The 24,231-nt window shown below is 39.8% G+C and overlaps 1 protein-coding gene across 1 annotated transcript; it reads left to right on the top strand.

Annotated features, from left to right (window-relative positions):
* Positions 1-1,157: 1,157 nt before the first annotated feature.
* Positions 1,158-23,666, top strand: RRP15 (ribosomal RNA processing 15 homolog). The gene is made up of 5 exons (XM_051615607.1): positions 1,158-1,231; positions 4,456-4,730; positions 6,614-6,711; positions 7,509-7,710; positions 23,066-23,666. Exons 1-5 carry the CDS (start codon positions 1,168-1,170, stop codon positions 23,216-23,218), a joined length of 792 nt encoding a protein of 263 aa, XP_051471567.1. The 5' UTR covers positions 1,158-1,167; the 3' UTR covers positions 23,219-23,666.
* Positions 23,667-24,231: the final 565 nt, after the last annotated feature.

Below are 24,231 nucleotides of genomic sequence, written 5' to 3'. Positions count from 1 at the left end.
TCAAGCACCCCAAACAAGATTTTTCATGACATATTTATACACAAAACTATACGGTTAGTAAGTTTCCAAGTCCATCCTCTTTACAGTGACTGGTTAGCAATGTACATATAGTTACATCACATTTTCTGCTATCATGCATGCTCAGGGGAAGGGTCTTCACCTGGGCAGGGGTCTTTTTGATCTGGAAGTGTGATTTTTAGTATTATAATGGCATAATGAGCTAAGTTCACCTAAAGGACACAATATCGCAACTTCTACAGCTACAGCTGCCCAAGACTGGTTTAGCAGTCAGTCTTCTTGATTTTCGTTCTTCTTTATCACCTCCTGCATTACTTAGGTCCAATTATCTGTATCTGCCTCAAATCTTCTCTGCCAAGTTGGTGATTTACACGAGACACTCTTTAAACCTCTTGATTAATTGCCTTCTTCAAGGTCTACTTACTGCAGGGCGTCCTTGCTCAGTGCTGGCTGCTGTGCTCACTGTGTGCCTCTCCCACCGCCATGTTAAGCTGTGTCTACAGACAAGAGCACATCTTGCACAGAACATCCGTATCGTCCTAAATCTCTGAGGTGTTTTCCCACGGTGAGACTTCAAATTCTTCTTCCCACCAGGCAATCTGTAGCGAATACAAACTTATTTTCATCGTTGCCGTGTTCCCTGTGGCTCTCCAAGGTGGAAGGGAATAGCCAGCAGAAAAAACAACACAAAACAAAACAAAAAACAGCCTCGGCCGTGCTGGGTTTTGGCTCTTGCCCTTCCTCAAGGTACTGAAATGCGAGGCCACCTGTCAGTGCCCGGGCGGCGGTGACGCCAAGACGTGTCTCTGAAGGCCGAAACCGCCTGGGGAGGGCAGGAAAGGCCCTCAGGCCTCGCTGGGCTTCGCCCACAGCTGGAGGGGCTGCCTGAGACCCACGGGCCTCCTCAGGCCCGAGCGAGAGGAGAACCTCGGAAAACCTCGCTGCTTTGTTTACTTTTTGCAAGTGCCTCGTTCAGCAGACCCTGTCAGACCCGTCCGGGCCCCGACGCGCCCCTCCAGGCCGGCGGCTCGACCCGGAAGCCGCCGCCGCCGCCGCAGCCCCTTCCCTGCCCGGAACCTTGGGAGTCGGAACGCAGATTCGTAGCGCAGGGGCCGAGCCGGAAGGCGACGGCGCTGGACGCCTGGGAAGATGGCGGCCGCCGTGGCGGGCCCACGTGGGCGCGGGGCTGCGGCGGGCGAGGAGGCGGACACCGGTAACGGGCGGGGAGCGGGATGGGGCCTCCTCCTCTGCTCGGACGGGCTTCTAGGGCTCCCCCGGCTGAGGGCTGGAGCGGGGAGGCGGAGGCGCGGGGTCAGCCGCCTGCCGAAGCCCCTTCCCGCTGGGGCGGAGGCCGCGGGGCTCCCGGTGCGTGTCTCTTCCCCGCGGTGCCGGCTGCTGCCCCGCCGGGCCTGGCCTGCCGGGCCTGGCCTGCCGCGCTGTCGCTTTCGTTTTTTCTCTGCTCAGCCCGTAGAGAGCCGGCAGTAGCTGGTGTATCCCCTAGGCCTACCAGGGTGACTTGCGGCGGTGCGTGTCTGGGGTGCCCGCTTGCTGGGGGCAGGGAGGTGGGTGGGTGGGTAGAGCTGGGGGAGCCCCGGGGTACGAAGAGGTGTGTGTCTCCCTCCGCCTTCCTGTTCGAGACGGGGATCAGGTTCCTGTTCGGATGGAAGCCCTCGAGATAACGCCGGTTGTAGTGACCCAGCAGGAGGGCACGGGGAACAAGCACAGCACAAACACACCCGTGCTCCGTCCTTTACACGAGATTGTCTCCTCCTCCTTGTGTATTCGTGTGTTGGAGGGTGTACCTGATTTCTGATCAGGTATTAATTATATTGTTTAATACTATTTTCTCTCTTTATTCTGGGAGTAATCAAGGGTGTGGCTGTTTGAAGTGATTGCTCACAGCTATGAGGGTCAAAACTGAAACCAAGGAGAAGCCTTGCATGGGAGCTTCTTTCCGAGCTCCTTTCTGAATGACTGCTATTTTTAATTGTATACATCTACATCTGGATCACTGAACAAGTGTAGAAGAATACAGTATGGAGATGTGTATGTGTATTCCCTGCTGCTCCCCTAAAACACAACTTCTGTATTAAGTCTGTGCCATGCTTCTATCTTTGCAGTTCAGCTTAAAGCCCGAGGTTCTACTCCTGGTAGAATTAATGCAGTTTAAATTACTTCGAAGTAACTCTGCTTTGTCTTATGCTGTTGACAGATCCTCTGATTTATTAAAGAAGAAGTGATGGCAGGTTGTTTGAAACCTTGTTCATCTTTCTGTGATTGTTGAAAGCAAAATGTTGGTAGTATCCAGTGTTATGCTCCTGTTCTGTTGGCAGAAATGTAATAGAGACTAATGTGTGCTATTTTTGTAAGTCTCATCTGGTATGACTAACTGTGGAAGTTGGTCCTGAGCAGTGTGTGGGGAATTCAGGTTTGGACTTTTGGTAGCTGTTAGCTTTTGTATGTATAAAAAGTTGCAAGTAGAGTTTAATTCCTTGTTTAAAAACTAGATAGCAATATTCCAGCACGGATAAGAATTAGGGGTGAAAACTTGGCAGCTTGTTTTGGGTGTAGGAATCATGATGTGGTGATGGGTCTACTTCTTTATATGCAATTGTTTTTTTTATTTTTTTTTTAATTTGGAAGTCAGGATATGGAGACATACAGATACCTTATAAGGGATGCCTTTAATAGTTTCTGAATGTATTGAACAACTTTCCCACTTTTAAATTTCCAATTTATAGTAAGGACAGTTTAAAAGACTTTATCATTTATCCTGCATGGAACATGACACAACATGGTGTTCGCCTTGGTGGCAGTAAAAATCATACTGATGTAGATAATGAGCAGGTATTCAGTAGGTATTTATATTCCACATTTGTGGTGTAAATGTAATATTCCTCCTTCCCATTATGATAACTAAATGCTCTCCAAGCCTCTAAATGTGCCAGGGCATTAGAGGTTTTGTTTTTACTTCTTTAATGCCACTGTTTTGCTGCTATGTTGTTTTGGTTTTTTGGCTGGTTAAAAAAGGTACATGGAAAAGGCAGAGTAAAGAGTTAGTCTGGTAATGGAGTGTATGTTTATGTTTGTTAAATATTCAAATAGAAAGTTGATTAATAAGGAGTATCACTTATAGCTGTCTGCATGGTTTTACGGAAAACAGATCTTGTGAAGCAGCCCTGACTTTACTCTTTTTATGATTTGGTTGCTAAAGGCAGTTCATGGCATATAGTGGTGCTTACAAAGTAAAGTACTTGGGTCAGTAGTGCTTAACATTTTGATAACAAAATGCAGTTTTTATAATGTGAGAGTGGTAGAAGGATGATGGCCAATGAGCTGGTATGTCAGAGCTGGTGGGGAATTGTCCCCTTGCTGGTGGGAGAGCAGAGGTGTCAGAAGCCGGCCTCCTTTTGTCCAGCACTTGATTTGCAGCCTTGAAAGTTGGAGGTAGCATAATGCATTTGAAACTTCTCCATGGTGCAAATATTGATGGAATGGTAGCTAATAGTGGCTTGATTATGGGATAAAGTGGGTCCACAGAAATAAGCAAACATCTTTTAGCACACCCTAAGCTTGCAGCCCATTTCATTCTACTTAGTTGTCTGCAGCGTGTAAAACTTTTATTTTTGCTGTTTGACCCACTGAAGATACTAATGAGAGAAGTGGTAGATTCTTAATGTATTTGATTTGCCCTCTAGTTGGCTGCTCTCTCCTGTCTTGCTGTTGCTTGATTCCAGACTTCAGTATTCTAAAATACTTTGATTCCGTCTCTTCTGTTTTGAAAAGGGCATAGGGTAAAGAAACTTGAATTTGGGGTGGTTTTGTTTCTGTATCAAGAATTTGAGCCATTACTTACATCAGAAAAGTTCAGTGTCTCTGGTTTCCTTTCAGCTACCTGACAACGGTCTTGATTCTGTATTTCACTAAGCACTCTTCCCTGTGTTCATTATGCTTAGGTAATCATATTTTTTGCTGGTATTATTTTCCTTGAGCAGGTTTTGCTTTCATGCAAGTTCAGTTCCTGTGGCTGTTTGCTTTTAGGCACTAGATGTCACTGTTGCAGTTGGTATGTAAGTGTGTACATACACATACATACATCTATGCATGCATATGTGTGTGTATGTGCATTTATATATTACAATTTTTTAATTGGAAAATACTTTTTTCCCCGAACTTGCCACACCTAAGTATGAAAATCTTTTTTAATAATAAATTTCCAGGACTGCTCTTTCCCTTTCACCCAGCCTTTTAAATAACTTTAAGTCATCACCGAGATGAGGAAACACTTGTATTGAATACCTCTAATAAATTTCTTATCGTGGTGTATGCCTGCTTAAGGAATTAATTGTAACAGCAAACAGTTTGGAGCAAGTTAAGCTAGTGGTGGGTCAGAACTCCTGATACTTTTTTTGTTGATGCTCAATTTTTTACTCCTAGATTCTGATTTAAGCTCAGAACTTCCAGAAGACAGCTACTCTTCCGGAGGTGAAGCCCTGGATGGTGATGATGAAGATGAAACATCAGCCCCTGGCAATGTGGCTGAAGAGGCAACAAGCTCCAAAGCTGGCCCAAGTTCAGGCTGGGCAGATGCTATGGCAAAAGTGCTCGACAAAAAAATTCCTCAAAATAAGTCCACCATCTTGGCTAAGAATAAAAAGCTGGAGAAGGAGAGACAGAAGGAAAAACAGGAAAGGCTGGAGAAGAGAATGAAGGTGAGAAAAAGATGCAGTATTTATTGTGCAATCACAATCAAATTGGGATATAAGCAAGAGCCCCTCAGAAAGGATTTGGGAGAGTGCTCTGAGAGTCTCTCAGTTTTGGAATCTCTCCTCTGTAGTGATCTCAAGTAGCTTCAATTTTTTTTTACTTTCCTTACAGTCGTGTTGTAGGGCTTTTTCTCTTACTGCTTTTTCTGGGCCATCAGGCAGACTGATTTTTGGCAGCAAGACTGTTCCAGTCTTTCAGCTTAAGGTGTTTTTGTTGAGACGGTAAGAGCAGCTGCTTTAAGCTTAGTTTTCTAATTGCTGTTGTTAATTTGGAGTATAATTCACTTTGTCAGCATTGTAAGTTAAAGTAGTTCTCTCTCACTGAAAGAGAGGGAGAAAGAGAAGAAAACTATTTTAATTGAAATTCTCCTGTGACTTTCAAAATTCAAGGCCTCTAGGTTGAGTTTGCAGTAATCACTCCTGTGGTTTTGAATCCTTGTTTGCTCCCCTCTTGATTTTCCTGGGGTTTCTGTTGCAATGTCCATCCCCTAGATTGCTTCCGGTTCTGAAGCTGTTAGGAAGCAAACAAAAGTATGTTGGCAATTAAGTAATTTGTTTCTGTGTCTTTAGTGGAACTTCTAATTCTGTGCTGTGATTGATTTACCTTCAGGCTAAAAATACATTAATAGTCTAATGTCTCATCTCACCAGTTCTGTTTCAGTAAGGTTATCTACCTGACAGTTTGGGACATGCTGTGGTTAAGCCATGGCCTGCCTTTTGAATAGAGAGCTTCAGTATGGCATCTACTCAGTTATGGTTGTCCTAAATACCTGTTCTCATCCACTAAATAAGTGGGAGTACTGCAAAGCAAAAGTGAGCTGCAGGTCCTCAAACTGACTTGTTTACCCTTATTAAAACTTGAGAACAGCCTGCCTTCTATTAATTTCTTGCTAATGGAAGCTACAATAGGGCAGTTCTTTTGGTAAAAGGCCAAACCTGGTCATAAACTCAAAAATTCACAGTAGTTGTCTGGAATTATGAAGACAAGGACTCTGAAATTCCACAAAAATGTTCTTGCATAAGACTTTAAGCAGAATGACCAGGACTAGATTACTGTTCAATTATTAGAAGGGGGGGGGGAAAAAAAATCACAATCTTACTTCTGAAGCAGAGTCTAGGGAAATACTGTGTTCTGCTATTGTAGCAGAATAAAAGCTGGTGGTGTTTGTGGCCTCTGGTAATGGGAAAGTGCATCAGTTTTGGTTTTGAAACAGCCTCAAAAATAAGAGAAAAATCAGTTTTGTGCACAGGAGTTGTTCTGTGGTGGGCACTTGTGCTCTTCTTGGTGCTTTTCTTCCTGTTACAGACTTTGCTGGGTGTCACTGTCAGGCACAGAGTTGTATTGTGATTAATTCAGCTGGGGAAGTAAAATTCCCAAGGCTCAAAATCCAACATGCCTATCTTGATAGACCGAGGGATTTATTATGTATAAACTCCTCTGTGATCAGATTGAGAAGCCTTGGAGTTGAAAGCTATCTTTGAATAATTTCCTTGTCTGTAGCAGTCAATGTGAAAAAAGAACATTTGAGTTTTTCTAGACTCATTTTGCTTGTCTTGAGCCAGAGGCATCACTCTAGTGTGACACTTCTCTAGTTTTTGTTACAGAAGGCAAGTGACTCTTCGAGGTTTGACTGTGGCCCCTGGTGTGTCAGTGCAAGAGACTTGCCTCAGACCTGTTGTCCAGCTCCATACTGGAGTTCCTGTTAGCCTCAAACCAAACAGCAGCGTTGATTTATCTTTTTTTTTCCCCTCTTGCTACGTGCTCTATCAGAGCAGGCTCCATTCTCAAACACTCCGTGTTGTTTCACGTAACAATATTTATAATGCAGCTCGATAAGAAGCGGGAGTGGGAAATGATGTGCCGAGTGAAGCCAGATGTTGTCAAAGACCGAGACAGAGAAAGAAATCTTCAGAGAATTGCTACAAGGTAAGAGTTTCTCTGAATGCTTTCCTTTAACTTGTGTATATCAAAAAAACGAGGAAAGGGGAAGAAAAGGCCGGTGCAGGTAATCTGTTTCCAATCAGATTGAACTCTCAAGAAGTGACTAGTAGGAGCCGACTGATTTATATACAGGCCTGTATTGTGCAGTATCAGGTTCAACAGAAGATTTCAGAAGCTTTATGAAAGAGTAAAAATTGAGATGAGAATGTAATGAAGGTTTGTTAAACAGAAGTGCTTTGTTGTATAGCCTCATTTTGTTAAGTTAATGCTTTAAAAATGCAGAACAGTTGTTTCTGCTGTTCTGTTTTTTCCTTCTCTGCAGAGGATTAAGTTCATTTGCCTGTTCTGCCTTGTGGTAGTTTGGTGTCACAGAACTAGTTGAACACCTCGATGTGCAGTCTGTATCTGTCTCCTTACTCATTCCTCTGCCTTGTTCCTCTACTTCAGCTGCTCTTAAGATCTTGCATGAAGAATTTAATAGCTAATGGCAGGAAGAGTAACATGCTCTTGCATTGATCTCAGTGCTGTGTTGACATGCTTACTTCAGTGTCTGAATAGGTGTTTGTTGATTAATTTCTTATTGGTTCCTAGCAATAAATGTGAAGGAAGAATGAAAACCGGAAGTCTCTTATATTAATGTTGCTTCTTAACTGAGTTGAGGTTCTAAGTAACTGTCCAGCATCTGTACTGATTAATGGCTTTGGTAGAGGGTTCATTTCTGTAAAGGTAACTCGAGTTAAAAACTTTGGGTTTTTGTTTTGTTTTGTTTTTCCCCATCCTAGAGGTGTTGTACAATTATTTAATGCTGTCAGGATGCACCAGAAGAATGTGGATGAGAAAGTGAAGAAAGCTGGGAGCTCTGACAGGCGGCGTGCGAAACTGCTGTCATCTGTTTCAAAGAAAGATTTCATCAATGTTTTAAGAAATGTGGAAGGTGGTAAAGGAAGGAAGAATCCTGCTGCAAGGGCCATAAGAAGGAAACAGGTAGGCCTTATCTGAGCGGGCAAAAATGCATACAATATACCTTCTCATTATAATTACAGTCTGTTATTGTGTCTGCTTTTCAGAACAGGTGTGATCTAAGTGCCTGGGGTTTTTTGAGATTACTTAGGAAGGGAGCAAGTTGCTCTTAGCCTGTTTTCCCCTGTCTTGTGAGCATTGAAGTACAAAACACTGGAAGCTCTTCTTACAAGACATCAAGTGTTGTGTACAAATAACTTGGTTTAGCTGTGTGCTTAAATAATATGAAAAAATTGATTTTATTGTGGATCGTGCATCAGCCATGGAACAAATTGCTAGATTTTAGTAGGTTGTGATGTTTGGAATTTGGTCAATATTAGTTATCACCTCTTAAAAATTAAAGGCAAGGGGGCTCTTCACCTTACATGGTTTATTAGACTGTACTACTTGTGTGTACCCACAGTTCTGGGCATTTCAGACTCTTCCTCCGGGTGATTATGGTATCTAGAACTGAAGAACTTGGCCATACAGGTGAATACCCCAACTGAAAGAAACTGAGACACATTAACCTTCATTGTAGGCTTTTCTTTCCCTAATTCTGTGTGCGTATGTTAGGCTAACATGGATTTACTGCTGTGATACTATTTTGGAAAGTATTTTCACCCTTTCCACTTTTTCCAAACATGCTCAAGAGAGACACTCTGTAGTTGGACTTGTCCAACACTTTATCAGTTCTTTCAGCTCACTAAGTAGCTCAGAGTTTAAAACGAGTTGCTCGGGCGTACTCCTTGTGTTTCAGAAGCTGCACGTTTCTGAAGTGTATTTTTGTTCAGGTTTGAACTTTGTGCTTGGAAGTGGGTGGAATACTTCTGTTGGCGCAGACTCACAGCAGTTAACTAAGTGCTTTTCTGTGCCAGGAAGAAATACTTCAGTCAGTTGGGAGACAACATTTTGTCATATGTTTTTTGTTTGTGTGCAGTTGGGGAGCATGCTGAAACACTGCCTGGCATGAAGAGCTTATACAGTGTTCATGCAAGTGTTATATTAAAGTATTTTCTAAATTCTTCAGATAATGAGAACAATTTAGCTTGGTGCTGACACTTTATTTCTCCTTAAATAATTCCAGCTTGCTTGTTTGGGTGGGGGGGGCATGTGTGTGTGTGGTTCTTTTTTTTTCTTTTTTTTCCCCTGAAATAGCAGAACAGCAGAGTGATGTGCCAACTACTATTGTAGTAGGCATTGAATCAATAGCTGAGCAAAACCTAGGACCTTTTTTCTTTGTCTCAGATTGTAGCAGGGCAACTTTCTAATTACTAGGTTAGAAAACATAGATTTCAAATGTTTCTATAATATAGCAAAGGGCTTATTTTGGCAGTATATTTCCATTAAAGTGCTCTGGAGATGCCTTAAATCCTGACTGGTTAGTGTTGGTTTTCAGTATTGGTATAGGTGCTGCTTTCACATTGCTTGTGAACAAAAGATTCAGATTTTGGAGTTTTTCATTACTGTAAGGCTATATTTTTAGCTTTGGTTTTCTTGGGGTTTTTTGTTTTTCATTTGGGGTTTTTCAATAGCCATGTCTGCCTGGATAGACCACCCTTCTCTCTCTCCCTTACAGCATTTGCTTTGGTGACTCTCCATTCAGTAATGAATCAAACTCTTCAATAATTCCTTTTCAAGCTGTTCTTAATCTGCCTTATTTTATCTTGAGAATGTATCTTACCCATTTATCAGGCTCCCATCCTCATACTTCTTGATTCTTGAAGTTGAGGCCAAAATCTGATCTTCAGTCTCCTCCTCAGAATTACACAAACATTACTGTTCAGTGGAACAGTGCTGCTGGCCTCCACTGTGATCTCTCTGCTTCTTGGTCCTTGAGGGTTTTTCAGAGGGTAGTAAGCAGGGATGAGGCTTTTGGGTGGTGAATTCCTTGCAGCAGGAGTTTGGTAGATTGTTTGTGCCCTCTGAAAGCTTTTGTTTGTTTTGTGGGATTTTTTGTAGCAGCCTGCTTTGTTTTTAGCAATTGAGAGTATGGTGTGTATTTCATTTTTTAAAAAGAGGGGGAAATACATTTATTTATCTCAACAAAAACAATGGAAGTGATGCCAATCCCAAACTCCAGGCACTCTGCCATCAATTAAAATGAAGTCCAGAACAATAAAAACATTACCCCACCCACATAAAACAAGAAGTCAGCAAGAAAAATAGCAGAATAAATTTTCCCAGTGAAAGCAAACCTTTCCTGACTCAAGCCTTGTGCTGTGAAAGAAAACTTGACTTAATTTGTGAGAATAGGCAAATTTTTCTTACTCTACAGTGGATTTTGAATGCAAGATGTGCTGCCCTGTTTTTCAAAGTTTGGTGGTTTCTCCCAAATGTCAAGGGTTGTTGGAAGAAACTCCTTATAAAGCTCTGTTGTGGGTGACTATTTAGACAGGTCTCTTTATGCGTGGTAAAAATAAATTAAATTCTCTGTAAAGGCCCATCCATAGGAGTGGGATTTCACAATAGTACAACCAGTTAAATTGTGTTCTCTCTTTCCATCAGCTGCATGCACTGATGGGAAGGACAGGTATCCTGTGTCATGGGAGACCGTCGTTTATACGACTACTTTTAGCCCTTGACTTAAATATTCCTTGGTGTGCACCCATCTAATATAGCTGTGAAAGAAAGACTGTAAGGCTGTGAAAGTTTTCCTGTGCTATTTGAAGCTGTAGCCCTTCTTCAGATTTTCTGTGCCCAGATGGGAATAATTACTTTTCTGAACTAGAGCCAAAAGCTTTGCCTTTCATATCATTAGCTGTTTATCAAGGTATTTCTTAATCCTTGCTGAGCCAGCTGACTTTTTCATGTTTTTTTCTGAGGTTGTGTACATGATGCCTCCCTCTGGGTAAGATAATCTAATATCCCTTCCTTCACCACCTTATCTGAAAGTCTCATAAAGTGGGAGAAAAGGTAATGATTTTTTTTTTTTTTTTTTTTAAATCCCACTTACTTGCTTGGGTGGTTTTTTAAGTTTTGGATTTGTGGGTTTGTTTTTCTTTTTGAAGCATTTACTGGGAGATAAGAGAATTTCAAATCTTGTTCAACAGTCCACACAGACCAAACCTTCATTTCACTATGTTAGTTATATCTTGCAGCTCCCTATCCATAAGATACTATAAGAAGCATTATTAAACTATAGGTTTAAAAAATGTATGTATCGGAGATGCTGTCTTGACATCTTGATGCTAAAACCAGCTTTATGTCTATAGAATAAGCACAGAAGTAGGTAATGGCAGTAAAGGATTCCTGCAAGGAATCCTTTTTTTCTTTAGACCCTTAAGAAATTTTTAGGTGTTTGTAGGATTTTATGGGTTAGGAATCACCTTTGTGTCCAGGGTTGTGGGAAGTTTCTCATCTCTTAAGGCTGTGCAGACATGTTTGCTGACATAGTGAATTTCATGAGGTCTTGAAATCTTAACTGTAAGAAAACAAAGAAATTCAGAGTTAACGTTTAGGAGCAGCCTCAACTCTTCTTCCACGCTGCATGTCCATTACAACAGCGTCATTCATTACCAGAAGCCCTCATCTTGACTTCTTTCTTGTCATTTGTGTTACTCCCTGTAAAGCAATATTAGATGGTAAAACATTTTTGAGGGACATAGAAATAACCAGCACAAAAATGACAAATACTCCTTGTGACAAGCATAACCTGCAGTCATTAACCTTTAATTTTGAACTGGGCCTTTGTCTCATGGTTTTCTGAATCACCTGTTTCCTTCCAACTCTTTAAGTTTTCTTACACCAGATCTGCTGCAGAGCATTTCAGTGGTAGAAGCAAGAGCAGGATAACTTCAGTAACCATGATCCAAATTCTGCAATATAATCTTTCTGCATGACTTGGAGGTACAATTTGCTTCCTGTGTAGCAATGGCATCTGGAGAAAATTGGTGTATTTGTCTCAAAATAGTACCTATTCTAAAGTAATTTAGTGATGGAAAGGAAGATGAGCAGAGAATACAAGTTCTGTTTCATATCAGCTGTTGCTCATGTGGGGCTTAAAATAAAATGCTTTTCCAGAAAATTTCCTTCTGCCTGAAGTGTATTTATAAATGCTCCTAATGTTTGGTAAGCAATTTGTAAACACAGTGATTAGAATCCAGTTTGCTACAGAGTTTTTTTGTTCTGTTTGTCAGATACTTAGTATTCATAAATATTTTATCTTCAAGCAGTACTTTGAAGATTGTTCAAGGACAAAAGGAGTGCCACACTTCCAACTGACTGCTGTACTAGCAGGGACACGAGAAGCAGTATGAGGGCTTTCATTTTTCAAGTTAGATAGGGATATAAATAAGCTTTCCAGTTTAAAAGTTCGATCTGTTTAGAACTTGTAAGAGTGACTGCCTTCTTTTTCTAGCCGCTGCATGTGTACTGGCCATTGTCATGTTCTGCTTTTTCCACAGAAATGTGGAGGGGGAAAAAAAACAATAATATTATTTTCATCCATATACCTGTGTGGAGGAACAGCAGTCTGAACAATTGCTTCAAACAGCTGTAGGAAATAGTTTATTTCTGAAGTATGGATGAAGGCATAGATGGCAACAGCTCTTTTCATCTTAAAAGGAAACATTTTTCTTAGTTGATAATGACATTGTAGAGTAGCAGAAGTTTGTTACTACAGCTGTTGTGTGCTGGTTTTGCAGAACTCATTGAAGGAGTAACTAGGCGTGCATGTATTTCAGCAGATATGAGGGGGCAGCCAAGTATTAATTTAGTTCAGCTGCAGCCAGAGTAGATGTGCTCTCCGAATTTTAATAAATGTCTTCCCATCACATGCACAGAAAAAGTCTAATTCTAATTCCTTTATAAATCATGCATTTATGTATGTTTTTCTGAAATGTGTGGACACTATCTTGAAGGTCACCTCATACGTATTCAGAGCTGATTCTTAAAAGATCGGTGACTACCTGATTGTATGCTGTATTCTAATTTTTATCCTTAAGGATAAATACAGTGCACCTTGCCTCCAGTTGGCTAAATTTCTTAGAGGTAAAGGGTTGTTGTGCAATATCAGAAGTTGTTTGCTCATGACATCTTACTTCAAATCTGTTTACAGGAAGATATATTGACCTAGCCGGTTTGGGTCATCAGCAAGGTTAGGTTTTTAAGATGTACAAGCTCAGTTCCCTATCTGTTGCCATAGCTGGTAACACACATTGGTGTTAGCATGAAAATGTAGGTCTTTGACAATATTTTTGTGTGTATTTTGTTGATAAATGTCAAGGACATGATACTGTGAGTTCAACTCCAGATAAGAGGATTAAGGGCTGTGTGATGGCTGTATTTCACTACATTCACCCGTTTTCCTGTGCTCTTATCCTCTGATTTCCCTTTCCTCTTTCTTCCTTAGATACTTGATTAGAAGTCAGGAAGGAAAAAACATTGTGATTTTTGCACTCTTTCCATCAATCTTCTTTTTTTTTATCCTGTTCACATTTTATGTTCCTGAGCGGTTCTTTTCCCCAGCACCTGAGGGCTAAGCTTGCAGCCTGGTGTTCTGACAGCTGCTTGCACAGAAAGACCAGTTCCCTGTTTGTCATCATGAGTCACGCACAGTTGAGTTTAATGCTGTCTTCTAAGATGCAGATAGTATGTGATCAGTGAGGACAGATATCTTACGGGAGTTTGGATGCTAAATGCTGATTGTATCTATTGAGGTGATGACTTCAGGTTTGGGGATGGCAGACCTCCAGATATTTATAATTTGGCCGTATCCGGAAAGATGTTTATTGAGATATCAAAAGACATATTCCTAGCTCCAAAATAAGTCTTTAACTGATTTTTAAATTAAAAAAAAAAAAAAGCAGCAAGGTTTTAATGGATGCCTGTAGGAAACGTCTCTTTTCTCCTTAGAGCTGTAGACAAAATGTTTTTAAGTTCACCTTCTTCTGAAAAGGGCTGAAGTTATTTTAGTTGAAAGATTGCAAAAGGCTTCAGCCTGAAGCAGGTGAAGCTCAGCAAATTTTCTAAGTGAATATAGATAGGGGCTTGTGATTGAAATGTCAGGCAATGTTGAGACAGCTCCATCTGTCACATTTGAGACTAATTTGACTTGTTTGATTATTAGGGCACAGGATACAATGATGGTGTTCAGTTTTCCAAGATGATGTTGCAAGGCCTTTTCAGTGAAACTCTGTCTAAAACAACCACATCTAACAAACTTGTGTTATACATCATCTTTTGTTCCTTCTTTTAATTATGCAAAGCACAAAAAGTCAAATCCTATTAAACTGTTACCTGGTAAATTGAGTTGGAAGTCTTATATAAGCAGCTCTCCACTTCTGGCTTTGTTCATAACTCTTACAGGCAGGGTAATGTACTTAGAGAAAAATAGATCTAAACATTTCATACAGTTCTATAAAACAATGCTCTCTGGAAGTTAAAAAGGAGGAGCTTGTTTATCTGAATGAGTTTGTTTCCCTCATCTAAGCATTTTCTACTGGAAACTATCTTGAAAAGTGGCACCCTTACTTTGAAGTTTTATTAAGGTATAAAATGTTCTGATTTCCAGAGTGATGAACTAGCAGATGTGTATTATAAATAACCTCTATAGGCACCTACTCATCTGTTTATCTTGGTAGACTTCAGGAGTGGTGGGTTAAACTGCTTCCAGTGGTAGAGGGTTGCTAAATTCAGTGTTTTGGTTTGTTGGTTTTTTTTAATAGGAAAATCTGGCCAGTTTTTAACGAGTGTTTCTGAAATTCATGGAAAGCTTAGAAAATACATGCTTTAAAAAAACCTATTATTATTACAAATTATACTAAAGCTGTCTTGTAAAGATCTGACCTCTTTTTTTTGTTGCTGAATCCAGGATAGTGTTCTGCATGTGGTCTGTGTCATTTCTTCACCTGCAGTTTTTGGGAAAACCCATACAGAAACATAGAAAGAGATGGAAAGGTCAGAAATGCTGAGAAAGGGTAGCCAGATGGCTAAGATAAGGGATTGGAATCGCGAGTAGTTTGTGTATTCCCTCTTCAGGTTTAAAGTGCTTTTAGAAAGCAGCCTGGGAGTGTTGAGGGCTATGGTTTGTTCCTTAATGAGTTTGCACTTACCTACAATGGTGTGAGGGAAATTACAGGAATATAAAGTCAAAGAAACTTGGGTTTGCAAACAGTTAGGATATGTTGTAAAAGCCATTAAGTAAAAGCAGGGGCAGTGAGGGTAAGGAGGTTTGGCCAGACAAGCTGCTTAGTCATAAAAACTTCAGTATTTCATAGTTAGTAATAAAAATGCACAAAAGCTAGTTTTTAGTGATGGCTTTTTTTTTTCCTCCCTCTCCTGCCTTGTATTTTTTTTTTTTTGCATCCCTATACTTGTTCTGGCACTCAAATGTAAGTGGAAATACTGAGTCAGGAAGAGGAGGTTTTTTATTATCCCTACTTCTTCCTCATCAGCTACTCTGTTGGGTGATTTTTTAGGTACTTGAAAGTGAAGGAGCTGGTCATTACTGTAGCCTTCCTTGTTTGAGACAACCTTTTGGGACTCACTCTGTTAGGCCTCTTTCTGAATCATAATGAAAAACAGTGGATGATTTCAGCATCATTTGTAGGAAATAATGAGTCACATTCAGATTATTTAAAAATCTGCAAGCTGCTAATTTATTCTTAAAAAGGTTTAAAAAAATACTCCAAACAGCTGTGGGCCTGTATGTTACCTTACTGTGCCAACAGGCAAACTTCTGTAAAAACTAGCAGAAAATTTTTGGTACCCAGCTGAGATACTGCGTGTCTTGCATGCATGGGTGACGTGAGAGAATACTGTTGTGAATTGAAAATGTTTGTCTGAAGTAGATTGTTGAAAGACATTAGTACTTGACTTGTGAGGGATAGCATGTTGTAGGCTTTAGTCTTGACTGGATGCTTGTTGATGGGGGCTTGTGCTGTAGCTACATGTTTTCCAGATACAGCGTGATGGTTCTGGAACTCTGCAACTAACAAGGGTTTTGTGGATCTGGGTAACATCTAGGCTGATCCTTGAACTCTATCAGGTCTTCATTACTGCAGCATATGCATATAATAAGTGTAGGACCCTTTACCAGGGTAAAAGCCTTCTTTTTATTGCTTGTGAGAAGCTGTGTGGCATTTTTTTCAGGGTTGAAATGTGACCTCTTTAGAGAAGTCCTTTCTTCCTTTATTTTGCATCTCATCCATATGGAAAAATTCTTGGTTCATTATTTTACTTTTATAAATATCAATGGAAGCTGGTATGAAGGACTCCATATAAATTTGCTCTTGGTAAGAGCAAATCAGCTCAAATCAGTAAGATCAGCTACTAAGAGTAGCTGATTTTTATTTTTAGTATAAAATGAACAGTATTTTGCAGACTGTGGTTACCTGAGGCTTAGGATTGGCTAGCAGGAAAAGGTGTTCTTTCTGATGGACAACATTGTCCTATTTCCAAGTCAGAATTAAGATTCTCAATGGAGCACTGCAGCTTCATGACTTACGAACAAAGAGCTTGTGATTTAACTTCTTTGAATGCCATAAATTATTATGCAGATTTTTGTGTGATAAGCAATGAAAGTGTAACATAGGTTGTTTTAAGTACAGAAGTCTTGATCATACGTTGTTTTTAACCACAGTACTCATTGAGTCTTGATGTCAGTAATTAATTAATCTAGTTGCTGTGTGGCCTTTGCTCTAAGGATCCTCTGTTTTAAGTAGATGAAACATGAAAACTGTAAGGAGATTTGCAGATGGAGATGGGGTAGGAGTAATAGGTGAAGATAGTAGTGGCCATTATGGTAGGCAGTAATTTCACTGTCAGTAGTAAAACTGCTGCTGAAGGTAAAAAACAATAGATGAGGATAATGAAGCAGTTCTGGATTTTAGTGGAGGAAATACCAAACACAACTGAAATTGAGCAGTGATGGCAAACTAAAAAAATCTACTGCCTGCAAACTTTGTCCTGATCTGTTGCATCATAATCTAACATAGGGAATGTGTTAATTCTGTTTCTAAGTATCTTTCTGTATTAATTTGCAGTCTAGTTCAAGCTCATTTTTATTTGATGCCTGCTTAAAAATGCTTACTCGGAGACCTTTTTTTCTTTATGTCAGTGCAATGTTTTGGTGTAACAGTTGTAAAAACAGTGAGGTAGGTAGTTGATATTTAAGATGTTGTCATTTTGCCTGGTATTTTACAGACCATGAGTTAAACTTACAGAGTATATTTCATGAGAATATATTCCATGGGTAAAGGTAACAGTTCATACTTGTGTTTTAACTTCACTGTAAGATAATGTTTCATTAGATGAGGTTTATTTTCATGTGTGTTTTTATGTGAGTTTATATTTTCTGTGAGTAGCTCCTGGGTGCAGCATGTCCATTCTGTTCATCTTCTCATTAAAATATGAAAAGGGAAGCTCCATGCCACTTGTTGTCTTGTGTGTAGTAAAATTCCTTGTTCAAGAAAAGGATTTCTGAGATGGTTGCTATCAGAGCTGGAGCACAGCACAAACTGAGGCGTTCCACAGCATCCTGTATGCAGAAGGGCCCTGTATTACACTTGAATTCTTAAAATATTTTTGCTTTTTCTGACAGAAATACTGATTTATGACATTTCTGATTAACTGCGACTGAGGAGATCCAGTCTCTTATAAGCTCTTTCTGTGATTTTACTTTACAAGTGAACATTTATTAACAATGCTAATTTTTTTTTCTTTACTTAAGTCCAGATGAATGCTTGTTTGTAGAATTTCTGTAATTCAGTTCTGACCCCTCTGTGTTTGAGGCATGTTTAAGCCTCTGCATGCCAACCCGACGCATTCCTTCTCATTCACACATCCCCAGTTCTAGTAAACCCTAGAGAAGGAGATGAGGATGGGGAGATTCCTCGTGCAGGTTATTAAGCTCTGGGTGGTCTTCTGGCTGTGCTCTAAAGAAAAACAAGTATTTGTTGTGCTTGTAGTAATAATTCCAGTGCATTACTTGCAGAGATGTTTGAACAGGAACAGCAGGTTTCAAAACAAATTGTAAAACAATTTTATTTTCAGAATGAAATGCCAGTGCAGATTCTGGTGTGCACAAGAGGACTTGTGGTCTGAGTAAATCTCCTGGGCCACTGCTGATACCCACAGTATAGCATCACTTCAAATATACCAAGGCAATTTAGTTCACATGCTCTAATCTCACTTTCAGACAGAGGATGCAAAAGGGTATTGAATGACTCTGACCTGGAATAAATGATTGTACGGATTTACACTGGAGCAGAATAGGCTTCTGTTGTGCAGCTCCCATGTTCTGCAAGTTCAAAAATGCTTCCCAAAGTCAGCGTGAGATGCTGTGATACTTCAGCTCCCAAGCTCAAGGCAGTTGGCAGTACAGTTCCCAGATCTGTGGGGTTTTGTCTGTTTGGGATCAGGTGTATATTGGAACCTTTTTCATCGTCAAGATCTCACTGCTATTCAAATTAGTTAAAGTTGCAAGCAGCACTGATGATTAAATGCAAGTATAATTTTTCTGTTAAAAATCAGTAGATTTAGTTTTCTGCTTTTATTACTGCTTTAGGTACTTCATTTGCAGTTCTATTTATTTCCTCCTAGCCTAGAGGAAACTTAATTTATTACCCTTTGGGACAAACTGAGGAAAAATTATTATGCTGTTTTTTTGTTTGGATGGTTTTTAGGTTTTTTGTTTGTTGTTTGGTTGGTTTTGTTTGCTAAGTGTTTTTTATTTTAATGGAGATTTAACATGCCTCACCGTATGCTTGTGCTGGGGGGTTTTTTTGAGCTAGGCTTAAAAAACTTGTTTGGGGATGAGAAACAGAATAGCAGCAGTCATTCAGAGCAAGATGCAGGCTGGCAGGGAAGGTAATTGTCAAATGTATGTGAGAATGTGTTTTGGCAGTTACTCTTCTTAACTTCTTCCTTGTGACAAAAGCCTCCCTGTATTTCAGGGTCTTAGATGTTTGCATTGAGCAACAGGGAGGAACCTGAGGAGGCAGTTCAAATTAATTAGACATGTTAGATTAATTTTCTCAGGGCTTAAAGTTGTTGCTTGAGAGATATTTATGTTAGAAATTCCTTCCCTGACAGGTACAAATAAACATTCGCTGTATATGATGGTAAAGAGAGATGCCCCTGCAAGCTCTGGTGTTTCGTCTTGTATTTGGAGCAAAAGCATGGGAGCCCATTGTGGTGTCTGTAATTCCTGGGTCTGAAAAATGTTTGTTAGTACCCTTTAGTTACAGTCTTTTGGATGCAGGCTGCAGGGGGATCTGCGTGATGATGTAGGTATGTTTGCTGTTCTGCAGATGCAGAAACTGGACTGTGTCCAAGTGACAGGAGCTGGTGACAAGTAGAGTGAAATGCTGTCCTTAATCTGTGCACTCTGATTTCAAGGGATCAATTTTATTCCCACTACTTACCAATAAGTATTATGGGACTTCGCTCTGCTTCTGCATGGGGTTCTGAAAAGCTCTGGCAGGCATTCCTGCTCTGGTTTTAGGATGTTGCTGTACAACAGATCGAAATGACAATGTTCTGTGACTTGAACAGACTGAACTTAATTCCCTGAAGCTTTCAAAGGAGGCATACATTGGGATAAGGCACTCGTTTGCAGACTGAAGCAGCTATGTGCAGTTTCAAGTATATTGCTGCTGCACTTCTGACAGCTTCAGAAGGGGCAGAGGGGGTTGATCTTCCACCTTAGTGCCAATGCAGTCTGCCACAACTCCACTTTTGATTTTAGCAAGGTACTTGCTGTATAATATCCTTTACCAAGAGTGAATGACAGCTCCAAATTTTTGCAGTGGTGAAGAAATGGTCCAAAACAGGGAGGTGTCTAACTTGATCTTGATCATGTAGATGATGTTACCTTGACGCTTTCATAGACCAATTCCTCCAGAAGTATCCAGCAGGCAATTCCAATCCTGCAAGGAATAGCTGTTTGTTTTAGGTGACAGACCTAGGCTTTGTTGTTTGTTGGGAGGGGTGAGTGATTGGTTTTACTAGGACTTGGCTAAGAATTTGAGTTCATCTTGTCCTGATGCAGAGGGTATGTCTTCAAACCAGAATTAGTTTGGGAAGTATGTTCCTGCTATAGAGCCATACTTGTGACAAACTTGAGCTAATGCTGTGATAGCTTAGGTGACACCCCAAGCAGGCATGATTCTGTTTGTTTTATGCACATGATGTCTTCTCAACTGGACCATTGATCTGTCCTAGCAAATAAGTATTTGCACTAAAGTAACTTTGGTCTGTCTTATCACAGTCCATGATAACAAGTACCATGATCTGATACTTGTACCATCAAGTGATATCACCATGTACCAGTGACTCTGGAGGTATTTTACTAACTGCTGCCTCTCAAACCTTTTGAAATAGGTCGCCACATGTTCAGGCAAAGAACAAACACATTCAATCGTATGTATACAAATGGAGAGGGGGAAAAAAGCAAAACCAGAATTTTTTAATTCCTTGCCTTACCGAAGCATCCTCTTTATGTAGCATTACACGTTAATGTTTACATAACCTGCCTTGTTTTTGTTTGGTGATGTTCAAAGGGGACTTCAGTGTTGTAGTGAAATGTAGGAGATGTGGATGAACAGCTGACTGGAAGTTTAAAATCTGGTTTATTTTCCACATGCCAAGAATCAGTTTTGTTTTATTTAGATGAAACCAGATTATGGCATTGAAAACCCAAGTGTATTAACATTCTTACTAAAAGCAAGTTGGGAAGTGATGTTACAGTTGAACTGGTTGTTAATTACACAAGTAGTCTTGCTGCGTATTTTCTTAAGACTCCAAGAATGTTTTGTGATACCATAGATTTGGGGAGTTTTTATTTGTAGGCAAAAATAGAGCAGTAAATGAGTTAGGAATGAAGATACTAAACACAGGGTTTTCTTCACTTGGGTGCATGCTTAACATGGATTATATATTTGCATTCATGCATTTAATCTTCATCTTTGAGGCATGGACATGCTACTTCTGTCTTTCTCCTTAGGGCTTGTTGTAAAACTCTATTCAGACCTTTGTGGTGCCTCACAGGAATGCTATGGAGGATCAGCATCCCGCTTTTGTTGAGGTTCTGCTTTTGTCCTGTTGTTCACTTGACATAGTCACAAAGAAAGGCTACTGGATGTTGAATAGTAGCTGTGATGAATTTGATCTTTTCAAACCCTGAGCCTTTCACTGTCATTGCTGTCAATAACCTATTGCTTCTGTGATGTTTAAAAAAAAAATAATAAAAATAATAAGAAAAAAATCTTTGCTCTACACCTCTGGACAAAAAAGTGGGCTCTGTTTCTCTGTTGGTTTTATTATTATGGAAAAAAATAAGAAAATTATATTGTTCTGTAAGGAAGATGGGATTTTTCCATTTACGTATTTCAAATTATACACTGTGGCATGTTCAAACTGATTATGAAAGGACTGGGATTTAAAAAGTAAAAACTTGGTGACTTTTGTAGTCTTTTCAGCCTTTCTCAATTCTGCAAAAGTAAACATTATAAAACAACTGAAATACACCTGAAAAGTGGGGATGAGGTGAAAGCAACCTTCTCATGTCTCAGAACAGAGTACCTGTGTTTGCACTAATAGAGATTATTCCCATGTGAACATCTTAAGGTCTGCCTAGGGACCTACCTTATCTGTAACTCTTAACTCCAGCTAATTGATTGCCCTGTCTGAGATTATTTTAGACTTCACTGGGTATAGTATTTGAAGTGAATTGTTGCAAGAGTGGAAAGGGAAGAGGTGGGGTTGTTGGGATGGAAGAGTTACTCAGGAGTTGACACTAATGAGACCAGCAGTGAAGACAGAAAAAACCAAAACCAATAAAAAAGCAAACCCCACAAAGCAAAACAGTGCAAAGCATCTTGAGGAATAGCTGTAGAGTTTCTCATTGTTTGAACTGGGCCCTGTGAGACTCCTTTTGGGAGGGAAAGTGTTAAGACTTGTTATCCTGTTTTTGTGAGAGTAATCTTTCAAAAAGAACTGGAGAAGTCACATTTAGCATTTCTGCTTTGGTTACCTATTAAAAATATGTAACTTGTTTGGCAGACTTTTGCACTCAAGTAAATTGTGTTGGTGTGATATGATGTGTCAGATTTACAGTGATGGACCTGCATTCTCTGTGCCTCATTTCTCTTCTTCCCAAAAATGGCATGGATACCAGCTTAAATACGCTGTGGTTCTATGTATCACGTATTCATTGATACATGAAGTGTGAACAAATGCGTACAGTGATCATACATTTATTATGGGTTTTACATCTAGTAGGCAAAGCTGCATCCACAGTGGATGCTGTAAGAGATGATCCTCATCCACTGTACAGAATCAGAAGGTGGTAGTTACTCACACTAGGGTGAGTCGGGCCTTTTGAGCAGGGGAATGGGAAAAGCACACCTGAGGTGCCTATATTAACTTTGAAACAAAGACCCTGCAAAAGTAAATTACTGTTTTCAATGCCCCTGATTCCACTTTGGTAGGACAATTTTTTGCTTGCCTGCTGGACACTGAGACACATGGTTTCTCAGAAGTATTGGTTACTAAGGCTAAAACCACTGAAATCCTTCCTCAGTGCATTCAACAGTTTGTAGTACTTTCCTTCAGTAAGAATGTAGAAATAGCTTCAAGCTGTTATTTAAAACTGTTGCCACAGGATGGGGCTGTTGCACTGCCCAAATATGATCTGTCGCTTGGAACTGCAGCAAAGCGCTGTTTTCAGGGCTAACCTAAAACTGCACTCCTGTCGCTTTATTATTCACCAGTCCGTGTAGTGTGGCTTCAGTTTATCCACTTTTGAGAGGTAGGAAATTTGGAGGTGGTGTTAGTTCGCTGGTTCTAGATCGACTTTGTTTCTTTTAGAAGCAGCTCAGTACCATATGACAAGCCCAGGTAGTGAGGTAATAATCCACATAAAGGGGATTTGGTTCATGTATCACAGAATACATTAAATATTAAATTTGGAGGTTTTAAAGTCTTTATTAAATCCATATTTGTGTGTTAGAAATGTGCCAAGAAGTGTTCTAATGAAGCAGCACCTGAGGGTTAATAAATGATATCATGAACCCATTCTGATTGCCAAGAAAGATTTTAATAAAGGAAGCCATGCCCAGGATTGACTATTTCATCCATGAAGAATAATTGTTTTGTTTCCATATTTGTTTTATTGGTTGGTTAAAACAAGTTTGCTTATTAGCATCAAGTAATTTATGATTGTCCTGCATATTTCTGTGTATTATTTGCATAAAGAGCTAGCCTTCAGTACATCGGTTGATGCAAATTGTAGGAGCGTGAGAGGTGTTACTTTGATTTCATGAAGAGCTTCTATGTTTTACTGATTTTCACATTCAGCTCATCTTTCTCTCTTATCCTCCCCTCAAACATTCAGAGTGAAGTGAAGTCTGAAGAGGGACCAGAATGGAATATACTGCGTGATGACTTCATGATGGGAGCATCTATGAAAGACTGGGACAAAGAAAGTGATGGAGAAGCCAATACTGAACAAGGAGGTGGTCTGAAACAAGAAGATGACAGTGACTGAATGAAACCAGAAACCATTCAGGATAATGTTTTATCTTCTTAACTTTATTTGGATAAAAAGTCAGCATTCTGTGAATGTACAACACTTGGAAGATATCTTTTTTAAAAAAAAAAAAAAAGACTTGCACAACTTTGGAGTGTTTTCTCCTCCATGTCAAGCTTTTATTTAATATAACTTCATTTGCTATACTGAAATCCTGAAATATTTTCCAAAACATGTATAATTTTCAACATATTTCCAAAACATTTTGTACAGTCAAAATAGTGGCATCTGCCCAATAAAAGAAAGATTTTGCCAAGGTCATTACAAGTTTATACATTAGTCATAGCCATTGATGTATTAGTGTGCCTGCATTTTCAAATCAGTGTTCCACTTTGAAAAGTTGTTAGCAATTCGCAATAGAAATTGCTTACAATAAACACAGAAATGCCGTCACCCTGTAAAGTTATCGGGCTCTTAGAGATTCTTTACTACTTTGGCCAGGAGAGGTTTTGTAGATAATAAAGAAAAGGAACCATTAATGTGATAGTTCTGGTCGTGGAGCATTAGTGTGATTGGAGACAACTCTGGAAAGACAGTTGTAAGAAGAGAGACTTGACCCTACTGATTGGTTTTATATTTATATATATATATGTATTTGTATGTATGTGTTTTTTCATTGCAAGTCAGATGTATAAACTGAGAGACATTTAGGAAAGGAAAGGACAGTCCTTCCTATTGTTTTTGTTGCAGGAGGGATGGCTTTTCTGGCAATACTGCATGAAATTGTATCCAGTGTTGCTTCATTTGCAGTTCTGGTGTTCTGACCTTTTTCAGTAAGGAGCTGGACCTCCGAAATGCATCCTGTGGGTTTAGTCAGCTATAATGCTAATTCCTCAGTTCTGTAAAGGGCCAAGGAAAACCCCTTCCTCTTAGGTGCAGCAGCACCAAATTTTGGAAAATTTATGTCAGTGTAACACTCTTAAGTTTGCTTAAGCTACAGCAGTTTCTCCTAATTGTTCTTCTGGTTGTTT

The sequence above is a fragment of the Apus apus genome, chromosome 3, assembly GCF_020740795.1.
Source record: "Apus apus isolate bApuApu2 chromosome 3, bApuApu2.pri.cur, whole genome shotgun sequence".
NCBI classification, from domain to species: Eukaryota; Metazoa; Chordata; class Aves; order Apodiformes; family Apodidae; genus Apus; species Apus apus.
Note: the sequence above shows the minus strand (reverse complement) of the source record. Positions and strands in the feature narration are given on the sequence as shown.